This window comes from Mesoplodon bidens (genome assembly GCF_964165515.1).
Source record: "Mesoplodon bidens genome assembly, chromosome: X".
NCBI lineage: Eukaryota > Metazoa > Chordata > Mammalia > Artiodactyla > Ziphiidae > Mesoplodon > Mesoplodon bidens.
In genome coordinates this window covers 88,647,407-88,665,789 of record NC_138163.1, presented here as the reverse complement: position 1 = coordinate 88,665,789, position 18,383 = coordinate 88,647,407, and the positions used below count along the sequence as shown (strand labels likewise).

Genomic DNA, 18,383 nt, shown 5'->3' with positions numbered 1-18,383 from the left:
AAAGTCCCATGTAGCTTAGGATGACTATAGTCAACAACTTGAGGGACGAGAAATCATATGATTCGATCTCTGAAAAGACCCCCCCCCAGAATAGATTCTTTGAAGAAAAGGTTTTACAGCAATTTAACTGTTAACTGAAATTTAACCATGTTAGAAAGCATGTATACACAACTCCTCCAGACCCTTTGATATTTCTTCTCATGAACATACCCATGTCTCTTTTCGGGCTGCACCAGAAGCCTCCACATAGATCAGGTGGGTTGCAGTAAGATATAGACTCCCATTAGCTGGTTTCTTACCTACATAACGATCCAGTAATTTCACGTTTTCTACCTGTTATATGAGGGGGGAGAAAAATACTGATTAAGTTATCAACTCACCACCTGTGATTAAAGTGGTGTAATTCAAACCAAGATAAATGCTGTTAATTTGATATAAAACTTCTTTGAGTCTTTCTAGGTCCTGTCAAAGTGGCAAACTGGTATGATCTGTGTTTCCTTTTCCTAAATCAGCCCCGAAGAAACTATAAAAGTGAGAGGGAAACGTGGATTCTAAGAAGGATTAAAATTCTAGATGATGTTACTATGATGGGGTAGATGTATGTGGAAGATAAATAGGACATAAGAGCCTGCTGAGGTACTAATCTTGTTAGAGGGAAGTGGCAGTTATTGTATGTGGAAAAATCAATAGGTGTAAATAACATGAGATTAGATCTTAAGTTAAAGGGCAAGAAAATAGAGTATATAATTTTCTAAAAAGCAGGAGAAAACTTGATGTATCCAGTGGAAAGTAGGAATGAAAAAAAGAAGCAAACAAAAAAAACCCAAAAAGAGTACCATAAATGGAAAGCATATAATTAAATGCCAGAAATAAGTCCCAATATAAGAGAAATAACAAATGTACACAAATTAAACTTACCAGTTAAAAGACAGACTTACAGACTGAATTAAAACAAATACTCAACAATATTCAGTCCAGAAGATTATATCTAAAATAAAGAGATGTAAATAGATTGAAAATAAAAAGATAGAAAAGATATACTAGTCAAATATGAACAAAGCTTGAGTAGATTTAATATCTGACAAAATAGAATCAAGAGACAAAGAACAACAGGACAATAAGATATATTGATCATAAATATATATGCATCTTACAAGCCAGTTTCAAAATACAGCTTGCTTGATGTACTTGCTTGTAGCAGAACTGCAGAGAGAAAAGAAACACTTGGATACTTTAACACTTTAGCTAGGAATTGATATATCAAGCATACAAATAAAAAACAAAAATGAATAGAGATACAGTATACTTGCACAGTACAACTACAAAGTTCAAGCTATTAGATATACAGAGAACTCTATATCCAACAAATGAAGAACATAAAGTCATTCAAGACAACTAATAGAACATTTCTAAAAAGACATCATGATAATGGCTGTAAAGGAAGCCTCAATAAATTCTAAAGGTTCAATATCACACAGTCTACATTCTCCAACCATGACACAATGACATTAGAAATTAATAACAAAATAATAGGCAAAGTTAGCATATGTTTGGAAGCAAAATAGCATATTATTAAATTAACCTTGGGTTAAAAGGAAATCATAAATAAAATTAATAAATATTTAGAAGTGAATAATAACAAAAACACAACATGAAAAGTTGTGGGGCACAGCTAAAGCAGAACTAAGAAAGAAATGTATACATTTAAGTACACTTATCATTAAAGAAGAAATGTTGATAAACTAGTTAAGCATTCAACTCAATGAAGAAAGCAAAAGAACAGAGAAACAAGCAAGACAAAGGACAGAAATTAAGAAGCAGAGAATTGCCCCCCCACATACACACACACACCAAAAAAAACAACAGAAAAGATGAACAAAACTAGACTTTAATTATTTTAAAAGGTTAATAGATCTTTTTAAATTAATTTTTATTGGAATATGGTTGCTCTACAATGTTGTGTTAGCCTCCACTACACAACAAAATGAATCAGCCATACTCATAGAGATATCCCCTCCCTTTTGGACTTCCCTCCCATTTAGGTAGAGTTCCCTGTGCTATAGAGTATGTTCCCAACAGTTGTCTATTTTATACATAGTATCAATAATGTATATGTGTCAATCCCAGTCTCCCAATTCCTCCCACCGCACCCCTTTCCCCCTTGGGATCCATACATTTGTTCTCTATGTCTGTGTCTCTATTTCTGCTTTGCAAATAAGATGATCTATACCATTTTTCTAGATTCCACATATATGCATTATTATATGATATTTGCTTTTCTCTTTCTGACTTACCTCACTCTGTATTACACTCTGTAGGTCCATCCACGTCTCTACAAATGATCCAATTTCATTCCTAAAGGTTAATAGATCTTTGACAAGACTGATCAGGAAAAAAAGGGAAAAGAGGCAAATACACAAGCTACAGAATGAAAAAGGGAAGACAATGTAACAAATTTCTTTAAATGAGAGTCTTATGAACAATATGCTAATAAATTGAAAAACCTATATGAAGTGAAAAAATTCCAAGGAAAATACCTCAGTATGACTTATTAGTGAATTCTACCAAACTTCCAAGAAACAGACTACCTTATCCAATTGATTCCAGTTATTAGAAAAAGAATGACAGTCTATTTTATGTATGAGGCTAGCGTAATCTTGATTCTAAAACCAAACAGACAACTATAAGAAATGAAAATGTATACCCATTTCACTTAAGAAATGTAGATGCAAAAATCCAAATAAAAATTATTTAGTGAATCAACAGTATATTTTTAAAAGTACATTTGATCAAGTAAATTTAACTCAAGAAAGCAAAGACAGTTCAACATTGAAAAACTTCAATGGAAAACATCACATTAACAGATTAAAAGAGAAAAATCAAATGCTTTATCTCAATTAATAGAGAAAAATACTTTTGAGTTCACTTCTATTTATGATAGCTCTTAGTGAATTAAGAACTGAAGTAAACATCCTGAACTTGGTAAAGATTATATATCAAGAGCCTACAAAGAATGTCATGTGTAATGGAGAAACTAAATGTATTAATTTAAAATCACAAAAAAGACAAACTGGACCCATCTATCACTGCTACTCTTTTAGATATCCTAGCCAGTACAATAAGAAAAAAGAGGGGGAAAATTAAGACATGAAAGGATTGGAACTGAAGTGCTATATCTGGCACAATTTACTGGGAAGATAATTTTCCCAATAAAAAGATAATAGAAGATCTTCTACCAAGATAAAAACAAAAGAATCAACAAACTATTAGAACTTAAATCAGAGGAATTCAGCAAGGTTGCAAGATAAAATATCAACCTACAAAAATCAAGTGTTTCTCTAAACCAGCAATAACCATTAAGAAAATACCATTCACAGTGGCAACAAACACCATGTTGAATACAGGAATTAGCTTAACCAAGCATATATGAGACTTTTACAGAGAAAACTTTAAAACTCTAATAAGAAAACTGAAGACAACTTAAAGAAATGAAGAGACATCCATGCTCTTGGATGGGACAACTTAATTTTGTAAAGTTGGCAATTATCCCCCAAATTAATCTATAAATTTAATGCAACTACAATTAAATTTCAGAGTGGATTTTCCACAAATGAATTCTAAATTTAAGTAGAAGACTATACCCCATAAGTAGCTAAATAAATCTTAAAAGAGAACAGTGAAAAAGGGAAGATTTGCTCTGCTAGATATTAAGACATACCCAGTCATGGGGTAAAAAAAAAAAGCCTGAAGTACTAGTGCAACAACAGACAAACAGACCACTGATAAAGGACCATAGCTCAAAGACAGACTAGTGTATGAATGGTTGCTTCACATAGGATAAATGTGGCACTATAAATTATGAACAAAAGATAAGAGTATGTACTAAATGTGTTGGGGAAACTGTATGAATACATGGAGAAAAATAAAACTATACCCCTGTAACACCATATACAAAAGTGGAATCTAGATATATCTATATGTAAGAAGTAAAACTATAAAATTACTAGAAAAAATGCAAAACACCTTGGATCTAGAGACAGGAAAAGACTTCAAAACTTAATAACAGGGCTTCCCTGGTGGTGCAGTGGTTGAGAGTCCACCTGCCAGTGCAGGGGACATAGGTTCATGCCCCGGTCTGGGAAGATCCCACATGCCACGGAGCTGCTGGGCCCGTGAGCCATGGCTGCTTAGACTGGGCATACGGAGCCTGTGCTCCACAATGGGAGAGGCCACAACAGTGAGAGGTCCGCGTACCGCAAAAAAAAATAACAAAAACACCTTAATGATAGAAAGGAAGAAAATATATAAAATAACTGAAATTAACAGGAGATTATTAAGGAAAGGAGGAACCAAGATGGCGGAGTAGAAGGACGTGTTCTCACTCCCTCTTGCAAGAACACCAGAATCACAACTAGCTGCTGGACAATCATCGACAGGAAGACACTGGAACTCACCAATAAAGATACCCCACATCCAAAGACAAAGGAGAAGCCACAACAAGATGGTAGGAGGGGCACAATCACAGTAAAATCAAATCCCATAACTGGTGGGTGGGTGACTAAGACTGGAGAACACTTATACCACAGAAGTCCACCCACTAGAGTAAAGGTTCTGAGCCCCGTCAGGCTTCCTAACCTGGAGGTCCGGTAACAGGAGGAGGAATTCCTAGAGAATCAGACTTTGAAATCCAGTGGGATTTGAGTGCAGGACTTCGACAGGACTGGGGGAAACAGAGACTCCACTCTTGGAGGGCACACAAAAAGTAGTGTGTGCATCGGGACCCAGGAGAAGGAGCAGTGACCCCAGGGGAGACAGAAACAGACCTACGTGCTAGTGTTAGAGGGTCTCCTGCAGAGGCAGGGGCTGGCTGTGGCTCACAGTGGGGACAAGGACACTGGCAGCAGAAGTTCTGGGAAGTACTCTTTGGCATGAGCCTTCCCACAGTCTGTCATTAGCTCCACCAAAGAGCCAGGGTAGGCTCCAGTGTTGGATTGCCTCAGGCCAAATGACCAAGAGGGAGGGAACACAGTCCCACCCATTAGCAGTCAACCAGATTAAAGTTTTACTGAGCCCTGCCCACCAGAGCAACGGTCAGCTCTACCCACCACCAGTACCTCCCATCAGGAAACTTGCACAAGCCTATTAGATAGCCTCATCCACCACAGGGCAGACAGCAGAGCAAGAACTACAATCCTGCAGCCTGTGGAACAAAAACCACACTCACAGAAAGATAGAAAAGATGAAAAGACAGATAGCTATGTACCAGATGAAGGAACAAGATAAAACCCCAGAAAAAAAACTAAATGAAGTGAAGATAGGAAACCTTCCAGAAAAAGAATTCAGAATAACGATAGTGAAGATGATCCAAGACCTCGGAAAAAAGAATGGAGGCAAAGATCGAGAAGACGCAAGAAATGTTTAACAAAGACCTAGAAGAATTAAAGAACAAACAAACAGAGATGAATAATACAATAACTAAAATGAAAACTACACTAGAAGGACTCAATAGCAGAAAAACTGAGGCAGAAGAACGGATAAGTGACCTGGAAGACAGAATGGTGGAATTCACTGCTGTGGAACAGAATAAAGAAAAAAGAATGAAAACAAATGAAGGCAGCCTAAGAGACCTATGGGACAACATTAAATGCAACAACATTCACATTATAGGGGTGCCAGAAGGAGAAGGGAGAGAGAAAGGACCCAAGAAAATATTTGGAAGAGATTAGAGTTGAAAAGTTCCCTAACGTGGGAGAAGAAATAGCCACCCAAGTCCAGGAAGTGCAGAGAGTCCCATACACGATAAACCCAAGGAGAAACACACTGAGACACATACTAATCAAACTGGCAAAAAATAAAGACAAAGAAAAATTATTGAAAGCAGCAAGGGAAAAACAACAAATAACATATAAGGGAACTCCCATAAGGTTAACAGCTGATTTCTCAGCAGAAACTCTACAAGTCAGAAGGGATTGGCATGATATACTTAAAGTGATGAAAGGGAAGAACCTATGACCAAGATTACTCTACCCAGCAAGGATCTCATTCAGATTTGATGGAGAAATCAAAAGGTTTATTACAGACAAACAAAAGCTAAGAGAATTCAGCACCACCAAACCAGCTCTGCAACAAATGCTACAGGAACGTCTCTAAGTGGGAAACACTAGAGAAGAAAAGAACCTACAAAAACGAATCCAAAACAACTTAAAAAATGGTCATAGGAACATACATATCGATAATTACCTTAAATGTGAATGGATTAAATGCTCCAACCAAAAGACACAGGCTTGCTGAATGGATACAAAAACAAGACCCATCAATATGCTGTCTAAATTAGACCCACTTCATATCTAGGGACACTTACAGACTGAAAGTGAGGGAGTGGAAAAAGATATTCCATGCAAATTGAAACCAAAAGAAAGCTGGAGTAGCAACACTCATATCAGATAAAATAGATTTTAAAATAAAGAATGTTACAGGAGACAAAGAAGGACACTACATAATGATCAAGGGATGAATCCAAGAAGAAGATATAACAATTATAAATATATATGCACACAACATAGGGGCACCTAAATACATTGGCAACTCCTAAAAGCTATAAAAGAGGAAATCGACAATAACACAATAATAGTGGGGGACTATAACACCTCGCTTACACCACTGGGCAGATCATCCAAAATGAAAATAAATAAGGGGCTGGGGCGGATGATGGTGGAAGAGTAAGACATGAAGATCAACTTCCTCCCCACAGATACACCAGAAATTCATCTACACATGGAACAACTCCTACAGAGCACCTACTGAACGCTGGCAGACTTCAGACTTCCCAAAAGGCAAGAAAGTCCCCACGTACCTGGGTAGGGCAAAAGAAAAAAGAATAAACAGAGACAAAAGGATAGGGACGGGACCAGCACCAGTGGGAGAGAGCCGTGAAGGAGGAAAGGTTTCCACACACTAGAAGCCCCTTCGTGGGGGGAGACTGTGGGTGGCGGAGGGAGAAAGCTTTGGAGTAGCAGAGGAGAGCGCAGCAACAGGGGTGCGGAGAGCAAAGCGGAGAGATTCCCGCACAGAGTATCGGTGCCGACCGGCACTCACCAGCCCAAGAGGCTTGTCTGCTCGGCCGCCGGGGCAGGCGGGGCTGGGAGCTGAGGCTCGGGTTTCGGGTTTGGGTCAGAGCGCAGGGAGAGGACTGGGGTTGGCAGCGTGAACACAGCCTGAAGGGGTTAGTGCACCACGGCTAGCCGGGAGGGAGTCCGGGAAGAAGTCTGGAGCTGCCGAAGAGGCAAGAGACTTTTTCTTCCCTCTTTGTTTCCTGGTGCGCGAGGAGAGGGGATTAAGAGCGCTGCTTAAAGGAGCTCCAGAGATGGGTGCGAGCCGCAGCTAACAGCGCGGACCCCAGAGACGGGCGTGGGACGCTGGGGCTGCTTCTGCCGCCATCAAGAAGCCTGGGTGCGAGCACAGGTCACTGTCCACGCCCCCCCTTCTGGGAGGCTGTGCAGCCCGCCACTGCCAGGGCCCCGGGATCCAGAGACGGCTTCCCCGGGAGAGCTCAAGGCGCACCTCGGGCTAGTACAATGTCACGCTGGCCTCTTCTGCCGCAGGCTCGCCGAGCACTCCGTACCCCTCCCTCCCCGTGGCCTGAGTGAGCCAGAGCCCCCGAAGCAGCTGTTCCTTTAAACCCGTCCTGTCTGAGTGAAGAAAAGACGACCTCCGGCGACCAACACGCAGAGGCGGGGCCAAATCCAAAGCTGAGACCCGGGAGCTGTGAGAATAAAGGAGAAAGGGAAATCTCTCCCAGCAGCCACAGAAGCAGTGGATTAAAGCTCCACTATCAACCTGATGTACCCTGCATCTGTGGAATACATGAATAGACAACGAATCATCCCAAGTTGAGGAGGTGGACATTGAGAACAATATTTATGATATTTTCCCCTTTTCCTCTTTTTACAACAAATTATCCCAAATTGAGGAGGTGGACTTTGAGAGCAAGATTTACGATTTTTTTCCCTTTTTCCCTTTTTGTGAATGTGCATGTATATGCTTCTGTGTGAGATTTTGTCTGTAGAGCTTTGCTTCCACCATTTGTCCCAGGGTTCTATCTGTACGTTTTATTTTTCTTTAATTTTTTAATAATTATTATTTTATTTTAATAACGCTATTTTATCATACCTAATTCTATTTATTTCATCTTCTCTCTTTCTCTTTTTCCTACCTTCCCTCCTTCCTCCTTCCCTCCCTTCTATTTCTTTCATTTTCTTTCTTGTTTCTTTCTTTCTACTACTAATTCTTTCTTTCTACATTTTCTCCCATTTATTCTGAGCTGGGTGGATGAAAGGCTCTTGGTGCTACAGCCAGGAGTCAGTACTGTGCCTCTGAGGTGGGAGAGCCAACTTCAGGACACTGGTCCACAAGAGACCTCCCAGCTCCACATAATATCAAGCGGTGAAAATCTCCCAGAGATCTCCATCTCAACACCAGCACACAGCTTCACTCAACGACCAGCAGGCTACAGTGCTGGTCACCTTATGCCAAGCAACTAGCAAGACAGGAACACAAACCCACCCATTAGCTGAGAGGCTGCCCAAAAACATAATAAGGCCACAGGCACCCCCAAAACACACCACCAGACTTGGACCTGTCCACCAGAAAGACAAGATTGAGCCTCATCCACCAGAACACAGGCACCAGTCCCCTCCACCAGGAAGCCTACACAACCCACTGAAACAACCTTAGCCACTGGGGACAGACACCAAAAACAACAGGAACTACGAATCTGCAGCCTGCAAAAAGGAGACCCCACACACAGTAAGATAAGCAAAATGAGAAGACAGAAAAACACACAGCAGGTGAAAAAGCAAGATAAAAACCCACCAGACCTAACAAATGAAGAGGAAATAGGCAGTCTACCTGAAAAAGAATTCAGAATAATGATAGTAAAGATGATCCAAAATCTTGGAAATAGAATAGACAAAGTGAAAGAAACAGTTAACAAGGACCTAGAAGAACTAAAGATGAATCAAGCAACGATTAGAAACACAGTAAATGAAATTAAAAATACTCTAGATGGGATCAATAGCAGAATAACTGAGGCAGAAGAATGGATAAGTGACGTGGAAGATAAAATAGTGGAAATAACTGCTGCAGAGCAGAATAAAGAAAAAAGAACTGAGGACAGTCTGAGAGACCTCTGGGACAACATTAAACGCACCAACATTCGAATTATAGGGGTTCCAGAAGAAGAGAAAAAGAAAGGGACTGAGAAAATATTTGAGGAGATTTTAGTGGAAAACGTCCCTAATATGGGAAAGGAAATAGTTAATCAAATCCAGGAGGCACAGAGAGTCCCATACAGAATAAATCCAAGGAGAAATACGCCAAGACACATATTAATCAAACTGTCAAAAATTAAACACAAAGAAAACATATTAAAAGCAGCAAGGGAAAAACAACAAATAACACACAAGGGAATCCCCATCAGGTTAACAGCTGAACTCTCAGAAGAAACTCTACAAGCCAGAAGGGAGTGGCAGGACATATTTAAAGTGATGAAGGAGAAAAACCTGCAAACAAGATTACTCTACCCAGCAAGGATCTCATTCAGATTTGATGGAGTAATTAAAACCTTTATAGACAAGCAAAAGCTGAGAGAGTTCAGCACCACCAAACCAGCTTTACAACAAATGCTAAAGGAACTTCTCTAGGCAAGAAACACAACAGAAGGAATATACCTACAATAACAAACCCAAAACAATTAAGAAAATGGGAATAGGAACATATATATCGATAATTACCTTAAATGTAAATGGACTAAATGCTCCCACCAAAAGACACAGATTGCCTGAATGGATACAAAAACAAGACCCATATATATGCTGTCTACAAGAGACCCACTTCAGACCTAGAGACACATACAGATTGAAAGTAAGGGGATGGAAAAAGATATTACATGCAAACGGAAATCAAAAGAAAGCTTGAGTAGCAATTCTCATATCAGACAAAATAGATTTCAAAATAAAGACTATTAGAAGAGACAAAGAAGGACACTACATAATGATCAAGGGATCGATCCAAGAAGAAGATATAACCATTGTAAATATTTATGCACCGAACATAGGAGCACCTAAATACATAAGGCAAATACTAACAGCCATAAAAGGGGACAGTAACACACTCACAGTAGGGGACTTCAACACCCCACTTTCACCAATGGACAGATCATCCAAAATGAAAATAAATAAGGAAACACAAGCTTTAAATGATACATTAAACAAGATGGACTTAATTGATATTTATAGGACATTCCAACCCAAAACAACAGAATACACATTTTTCTCAGGTGCTCATGGAACATTCTCCAGGATAGATCATATCTTGGGACACAAATTAAGCCTTGGTAAATTTAAGAAAATTGAAATTGTACCAAGGATCTTTTCCGACCACAATGCTATGAGACTAGATATCAATTACAGGAAAAGATCTGTAAAAAATACAAACACATGGAGGCTAAACAATACACTACTTAATAACGAAGTGATCACTGAAGAAATAAAAGAGGAAATAAAAAAATACCTATAAACAAATGACAATGGAGACACGATGACCCAAAACCTACGGGATGCAGCAAAAGCAGTTCTAAGGGGGATGTTTATAGCAATACAATCCCACCTTAAGAAACAGGAAACATCTCGAGTAAACAACCTGACCCTGCTCTTAAAGCAATTAGAGAATGAACAACAAAAAACACCCAAAGTTAGCAGAAGGAAAGAAATCATAAAGATCAGATCAGAAAGAAATGAAAAAGAAATGAAGGAAATGATAGCAAAGATCAATAAAACTAAAAGCTGGTTCTTTGAGAAGATGAACAAAATTGACAAACCATTAGCCAGACTCATCACGAAGAAAAGGGAGAAGACTCAAATCAATAGAATTAGAAATGAAAAAGGAGAAGTAACAACTGACACTGCAGAAATACAAAAGACCATGAGAGATTAGTACAAGCAACTCTATGCCAATAAAATGCACAACCTGGAAGAAATGGACAAATTCTTAGAAACGCACAACCTTCTGAGACTGACTCAGGAAGAAATAGAAACCATAAACAGATGAATCACAAGCACTGAAATTGAAACTGTGATCAAAAATCTTCCAACACACAAAAGCCCAGGACCAGATGGCTTCAGAGGCGAATTCTATCAAACATTTAGAGAAGAGCTAACACCTATCCTTCTCAAACTCTTCCAAAATATAGCAGAGGGAGAAACACTCCCAAACCCATTCTATGAGGCCACCATCACCTTGATACCAAAACCAGACATGCATGTCACAAAGGAAGAAACTACAGGCAAATAACACTGATGAACATAGATGCAAAAATCCTCAACAAAATACTAGCAAACAGAATCCAACAGCATATTAAAAGGATCATACACCATGATCAAGTGGGGCTTATTCCAGGAATGCAAGGATACTTCAATATACGGAAATCAATCAATGTGATATATACCATATTAACAAATTGAAGGAGAAAAACCATATGATCATCTCAATAGATGCAGAAAAAGCTTTTGACAAAATTCAACACCCATTTATGATAAAAACCCTGCAGAAAGTAGGCATAGAGGGAACTTTCCTCAACATAATAAAGGCCATATATGACAAACCCACAGCCAACATCGTCCTCAATGGTGAAAAACATAAGACGTGCTTCTCCCAGATGCCTTCACAGCAGGGTCATCTTGACTGAGAGGTGTGCGTGTGCACCTATGAGGAGGGTCCTGAGACTGATTAGCCAGGAGGGACAAAGCAAGATGATTTGCCAGAAGGGGAAAAAAGACCCAGAAAACTGCCCCCTTATAAAGGATTTAAACTTCCCAAAGGTGCGACTCTCTCTCTGAGTTCGCCCATGCGTCTTTCCGTATGTACATTGTTCTTCCAATAAACTTTTTACTTTTCTCTTTACCTTCTGCGTCCTCGCCTGAATTCATTCCTGACAAGGCAGGCAAGAACTAGGGACCCAGGCCCTAGCCACTGGCCTCTGTGGCCTAGCAGTTAGGACTCCCGGCCCGGGAACTAAGATCTTGCTTCCAGCTACTGCTCGCTGATGCTTGCTGCAAGCTGTCGCTTACTGATGCATGCATCCAAAATCAGGAAGGCATTTATTTGCAGCACAGAGTCACCCATGCTAGAGGTACAGATATAGAAGGTGGCTAAAGGGTGACTGGAGAAAAAGAAGGAAGGGAAAGATAGCAAGAAGTGCCCAATTAGAGAAGGGAAGGAGGGTGGAAGGACAAGGCCAGAGAAGTAGAGTTTAGCAAAAAGCCAAACTCAGAAGGCCCAGTATAAGATAAATAAAAAAGAACTATTAGAACCTAGGAGATATTTTAAGGCCCAAAACCCAAATGGAGAAGGAAGGTGCTTTGGTCTGAATGCTTGTGTCCACCCTCCAAATTCATATGTTGAAATCCTAATGCCCAAATGTGATGGTATTCAGAGGTGGGGCCTTTGGGAGGTAATTAGGTCATGAGGGCGGAGTTCTCATAAATAGGATTAGTGAGATTAGTACCCTTATAAAAGAGGCTCCAGAGAGATTCCTTGCCTGCTTTTGCCATGTAAGAACAGGGTGAGAAGTTATCGGCAGTTTGCAACTCAGAAGAGGGACTTTACCAGAACCCAAACATGCTAGCACCCTAATGTTAGACTTCTAGCCTCTAGAACTGTGAGAAATAAATTTCTGTTGTTTATAAGCCACGAATCTGTGGTATGTTATTATAACAGCCCAAATGGACTAAGAAGAGAAAAAAGAAAAAAGAAAAAAGAATCCACAGCACCCTTCAGGCAGAGAACAAGTAGAAGAAGGTTAGGAATGAGGTACGGGGTAAAAATGCTTATAGGAAATGCTGCAAAGTAATGCTGCAAAAGAAACATGAGTGCATACCATTTCCTTTCCTGATGAGGAAGCTGTAGGTAGGCATTTGCTAATCTGAATGCAGGAGGCAATGTAAAATTGATGAGAATAGTTTGGTAAAAGCATGTGATTGCTTCAGCTAATTGAAAGTTAAAAGGAAGTAGTCTTGCTGTTGCTAGAAGGAACTATGTTGTGATTAGGTTAACAAAAGACATCAGTGCCAGTTGGAATAAGGGCTCACTCTCTCATACTCAGGAAAAGAAGTCACACTTCAGGAAAATAATGGCAAGGGGTGAGGAGTAGAAATTGAAACTATAAAGCATCTTTAGTGCTCTCCTGGGCAGCCTTGAATGGTAGGAAATGCGCAACAAAGGGGAAAATCGGCCACTCAAAAGGAGTTGCTGCTAAGGCCCAGGGCACTAGCTACCAAAAGGCTACAATGTCCGTGTATGAAGGTTACCAAGTGCCTGAGAGAGAGGGAAATTGTTAATATTGAAACTGTTAATATGGACTTCCTGGAGGGCTCCACACTGCAGGGAACCTGTGTGTATTAGCAGGTAGGAACTTTTAGGAAACCTGCGGTTACTCAGACCCACTCCTTTCTCTATTCATAGGCACCAGAGATCCCTCTGGTTCTAAGACAGTGTGTAAGAGGGTGTCTCTGCCTGGTGTGCTTTTCTCCCACAGAAATCTGGGTCCCATAGTATGTACATAGGGGGAAGAGAGAAAGAAAAATAGAGATGCGGGGAAGAGACTTAAAAGACCTGAGGGTAGGGCTTCCCTGGTGGCGCAGTGGTTGAGAGTCGGCCTGACGATGCAGGGGACACGGGTTCGTGCCCTGGTCCAGGAAGATCCCACATGCCACGGAGTGCCTAGGCCCGTAAGCCATGGCCGCTGAGCCTGCGCGTCCAGAGCCTGTGCTCCGCAACAGGAGAGGCCACAACAGTGAGAGGCCCGCGTACCGCAAAAAAAAAAAAAAAAAAAAGACCTGAGGGTATGGTGAGGGGAGAGAAAGGATAGAGGGGGGAGAAAAAGGAAAAAGGAGAGAGAAAGAGAGAAGGGAGGAGAGGAAGAGTAAAGAGAGAGAGATGGAGAGAGAAAGAAAAGAGGTGAGAAGATGACCACCACTAAGTACTATAGAGACTCTAATTCCCAGTAAGGCCACCCAACTGCTTTGTTAGTTTTGCACACCTGGACTGTAAACAGAACATGCTGACATTTACAAGACCTTTGCTCTTAGAGAAAATGTAGACCATAAACCATGTTTGTTTGTTTGTTTTTCATTACCCTTCCAGGAAGGGAGGAAGGGAGGAAGGGAGGAAATCAGGTGCACTTCAGAGGTCTGTGAATTCATTTACTATCCTTATTTGTCACAATTACTGGTAACAACTTGGAAACACTGCAAAAATAATTAAATAAAAGACAGAACATCTGGCTCCAGGAGGACTAACAGCGTGGTGATATCTAACAGCTCGTGTTCCACATAAGCCCTGCTCCATGTGGCATCATCTGACAACAAAGAGTATTCATCATGAAAACAATTGCTGCACCCTGCACATATTAAAAAAGCTTTCTCCTATTTTCCTAACAAGCATCTCTGATTTAAGTCTCTTCTTTTAAGTAATAAGTGAGAAAATATGTAACAGGGCAGGAAGGAGGAAAGGAAAAGGTAGAGGGCAAATGACGTCTTTTGTGTTAAGATGTACAAGGTCATTTGAAGCAAGTGTTAAAAATGCAACCCAGACCAGCCTTGAATTTATGCCTCATCACACCGTAATTTGCAGCACCCCTCCAATTAAAGAAAACTTGAGACTCAGAAAGGAATGCTGCATTTTACAGTCCACATACCTATCATTATTAAGTGCTAGAAGCACTTAAGAGAATGAATCTTCCAGATTAACACCAGCATTTCTCAAAGCACGTTCTATAAACCCTAGTTCCACAGAATGTTAATAGGTGTGTGTGCATGCATATGCACACACACGCACGCACACACATACACACAGAGTTCTGTGGTCAGGTTAGGGAAACACTGCATTATAAGCAGGTTTCTTACAGGGTTTCTCAGAGACTTTAACAGGTTAAAATTCACTATCAATCTCCACAGTGTTTGTGGTGTCAACATATTTTACCTTAGAATCTTTTTTTTTCTTTTTTAAACAACTTATCTTGTGGGACTAGTGGTCATCGGGCACAAAGTTTAGGAAGTGCTGGTACAATCCAATCTGCTCATTTTATTGAAGCAGTACAGTGTAGGGGTTATGAGCACAGACTTGAGTCACACACTGCTTCATTTTCTGACTCTGAGCAAGTTGCTTAAGCTTTCTCGGTTTTAATTTCTTTTTCTTTGAAATGAGGATAATGATAGTTATTGTTGTGAGTCTTAAATTAGTATATAAATATGCAATATTTATGTAAAGCACTTACAATAGTTCCTGACACTTAGTAATTGCTCAATAAAGGTTAAATATTATTATTTTATCCACAAGGAAAATAAAACCTAAGGTCATGCAGCATGTCAGTATCAGCCCAGGCCTCCTGACTCCCTGTCCAGTATGCATTTCTCAACCAAGGAAAATGTCTTTGGAGATTATCGAAAACTCTTTCTAAAGCACTTAAATATTGCACCACAAAACCACAAAATGATGTTTAAAAGACAACTCTAACTAAAATAAATCCCAATGGTTTCTAGGAGTAATATATTCATTGGGGTTTCCCAAGTACAAAGTTATGTCAAAGGAGGAAGTTCTGGTGGTGAGGAAAACAATTCCAATCCCTATAAAATAGTGGCCACAGTATCAGACCACTGCTACCAGGGCTTCCTTGGTAGGCTTTCTCTCTTAACTGTACTGCCAAGAGCCTTGGTACTCAGGATGCTCAGGAAAATACTCCTCTTTGAGACGGGCTGATCTTTGAGACCCTTGAGGACTAATACATATACTAAAGCCTCTACCATTGGTGTTTGGCTCTGATGGAAAAAGAAGGGAATACATAGTCATGGAACACTTAATTTGTGTCAGTCCCTTATCATACCATATCTTAATCTTCATCATACTCCCAAGCTGTAGATATTACCTCCATTTTACAAAGGAGTAAACTGAGACCCAGATCTTTTGAGCGATTTGCCCAAGAGCTCATAGTTAAGAAATAATACATCTGGAATTCAAACCTGGCTCTGTCCATGTTTTTTCCCCACTATATGATACTACTTCCTTGACTGAAAGGATCAAAGCGAAGCCAACTGGATTTAGGTTTTTGAGAACTGAAAGAGGAGTATAACCCTTGTCTCTAGAAGTCACATTTCCTTGATAAGGAAAAACACTTTACCCAGTTTCATCTTGATTTAGAACTTGCCTCTTCCTAAATGAATTTGAGGTGGTTTATAATAAAACATAAATCTACAATCATGCTATCAGAACAGAAAATCAAAGCCATGAAAAAGGAGGAGGAAGCAATAATGCTAAATACAAGGGCTAATGTAGTTAATATGGTGGAACACTAAATTTAGTTCTCAGTTTCCTGGAAGTCAAGCCAAAAATTATCTGCTTTTAGGAAAGTTTCATATTTTTTTACATATTTATTGGAGTATAATTGCTTTACAATGGTGTGTTAGTTTCTGCTTTGTAACAAAGTGAATCAGTTATACATATACATCTGTTCTCATATCCCTTCCCTCTTGCGTCTCCCTCCCACCCACCCTCCCTATCCCACCCCTCCAGGCGGTCACAAAGCACTGAGCTGATCTTCCTGTGCTATGCGGCTGCTTCCCACTATCTATCTGCCTTACGTTTGGTAGTGTATATATGTCCATGCCTCTCTCTCGCTTTGTCACAGCTTACCCTTCCCCCTCCACATATCCTCAAGTTCATTCTCAAGTGGGTCTGTGCCTTTATTCCCGTTTCACCCCTAGCTTCTTCATGGCATTGTTTTTTTCTTAAATTCCATATATATGTGTTAGCATATGGCATTTGTCTTTCTCTTTCTGACTTACTTCACTCTGTATGACAGACTCTAGGTCTATTCACCTCATTACAAATAGCTCAATTTCGCTTCTTTTTATGGCTGAGTAATATTCCATTGTATATATGTGCCACATCTTCTTTATCCATTCATCCGATGATGGACACTTAGGTTGTTTCCATCTCCGGGCTATTGTGAATAGAGCTGCAATGAACATTTTGGTACATGTCTCTTTTTGAATTATGGTTTTCTCAGGGTATGTGCCTAGTAGTGGGATTGCTGGGTCATATGGTAGTTCTATTTGTAGTTTTTTTAAGGAACCTCCATACATTTCTCCAAAGAAGTTATATAAATGGCCAATAAGGGGGAATTCCCTGGTGGTCCAGTGGTTAGGATTCCATGCTTCCACTGCAGGGGGTATGGGTTCGATCTTTGGTTGGGCAACTAAGATCCCACATGCTGCAGGGCAACTAAGCCCATGTGCTGCAACTACTGAGCCCGTGTGCCACCACTAGAGAGAAGCCTGTGCCACAACGAAGAGCCCACGTGCCACAACAAAGACCCCACACACCCCAAAATAAAAAAATTTAAAAATTAAAAAGTTGTCTATAAATGGCCAATAACCACATGAAAAGATGCTCAACATCACTAATCATTAGGGAAATGGAAATCAAAACTATAATGAGATACCTCCCCACATCCATTAGGATGGGTACTATCAAAAAAAAGAAAAGAATAGAAAAAAAAACACATCTTAGTGGAGATGTGGAGAAACTGGAACCCTTGTACATTGCTGGTGGGAAAGTAAAATGGTACAGCCACTATGGCAGTTCCTCAAAATATTAAAAATACAATTACCATATGATCTAGCATTCCACTTCTGGGTATATGCCCAGAAGAAGTGGAATCAGGGACTCAAATAGACATTTGTACACCCATGTTCATACCAGTATTATTCACAATAGTACAATCATGGAAGCAACCTAAGTGCCCATCGATGGATGATTGAATGCTACAATGTAGTATAAACATACAGTGGAATATTATTTAGCCTTAAAAAGGAAGGAAATTCTGACATATGCTACAACATGGATAAACCTTGAGGACATTATGGTGATTGAAATGAGCCAGTCACAAAAAGACAAATAGTGCACATTTCTGCTCATATGAAGTAGATACTTAGAGTAGTCAAAATCTAGAGAGAGAAAGTAGAACTGTGGTTGCCAGGGGCTGGGAGGAGGGGTTACTGTTTAATTGGTATAGGGTTTCAGTTTTACAAGATTAAAAGTTATGAAGATGAATGGTTGTGATGGTTGCACAACATTATGAATGTACTTAATACCACAGAACTGTACAATTAAAAATGACTAAGATGGAAAATTTTAAGTTATGACATTTTACCTCAATAATTTTTTAATTAACTGATAATAAATGTAATGATTTATTTCTGGACTCTCAAAAAAGAAAAAAAAAGCACTGAAATTGAGACTGTGATTAAAAATCCTGCAACAAACAAAAG

At 39.8% G+C, this 18,383-nt stretch overlaps 1 protein-coding gene across 2 annotated transcripts in view; it reads right to left on the bottom strand.

The window, feature by feature from the left end:
- Positions 1–18,383, bottom strand: part of LOC308609099 (phosphatidylinositol-3,5-bisphosphate 3-phosphatase MTMR8-like) — a 212,584-nt gene that overhangs the window by 179,239 nt on the left and 14,962 nt on the right. For both annotated transcript variants that reach the window (XM_081222629.1, XM_081222630.1), the window contains exon 2: positions 211–333. In XM_081222629.1, coding sequence (XP_081078755.1) covers positions 211–333 — 123 coding nt within the window. The remainder of the gene's footprint in view (positions 1–210; positions 334–18,383) is intronic.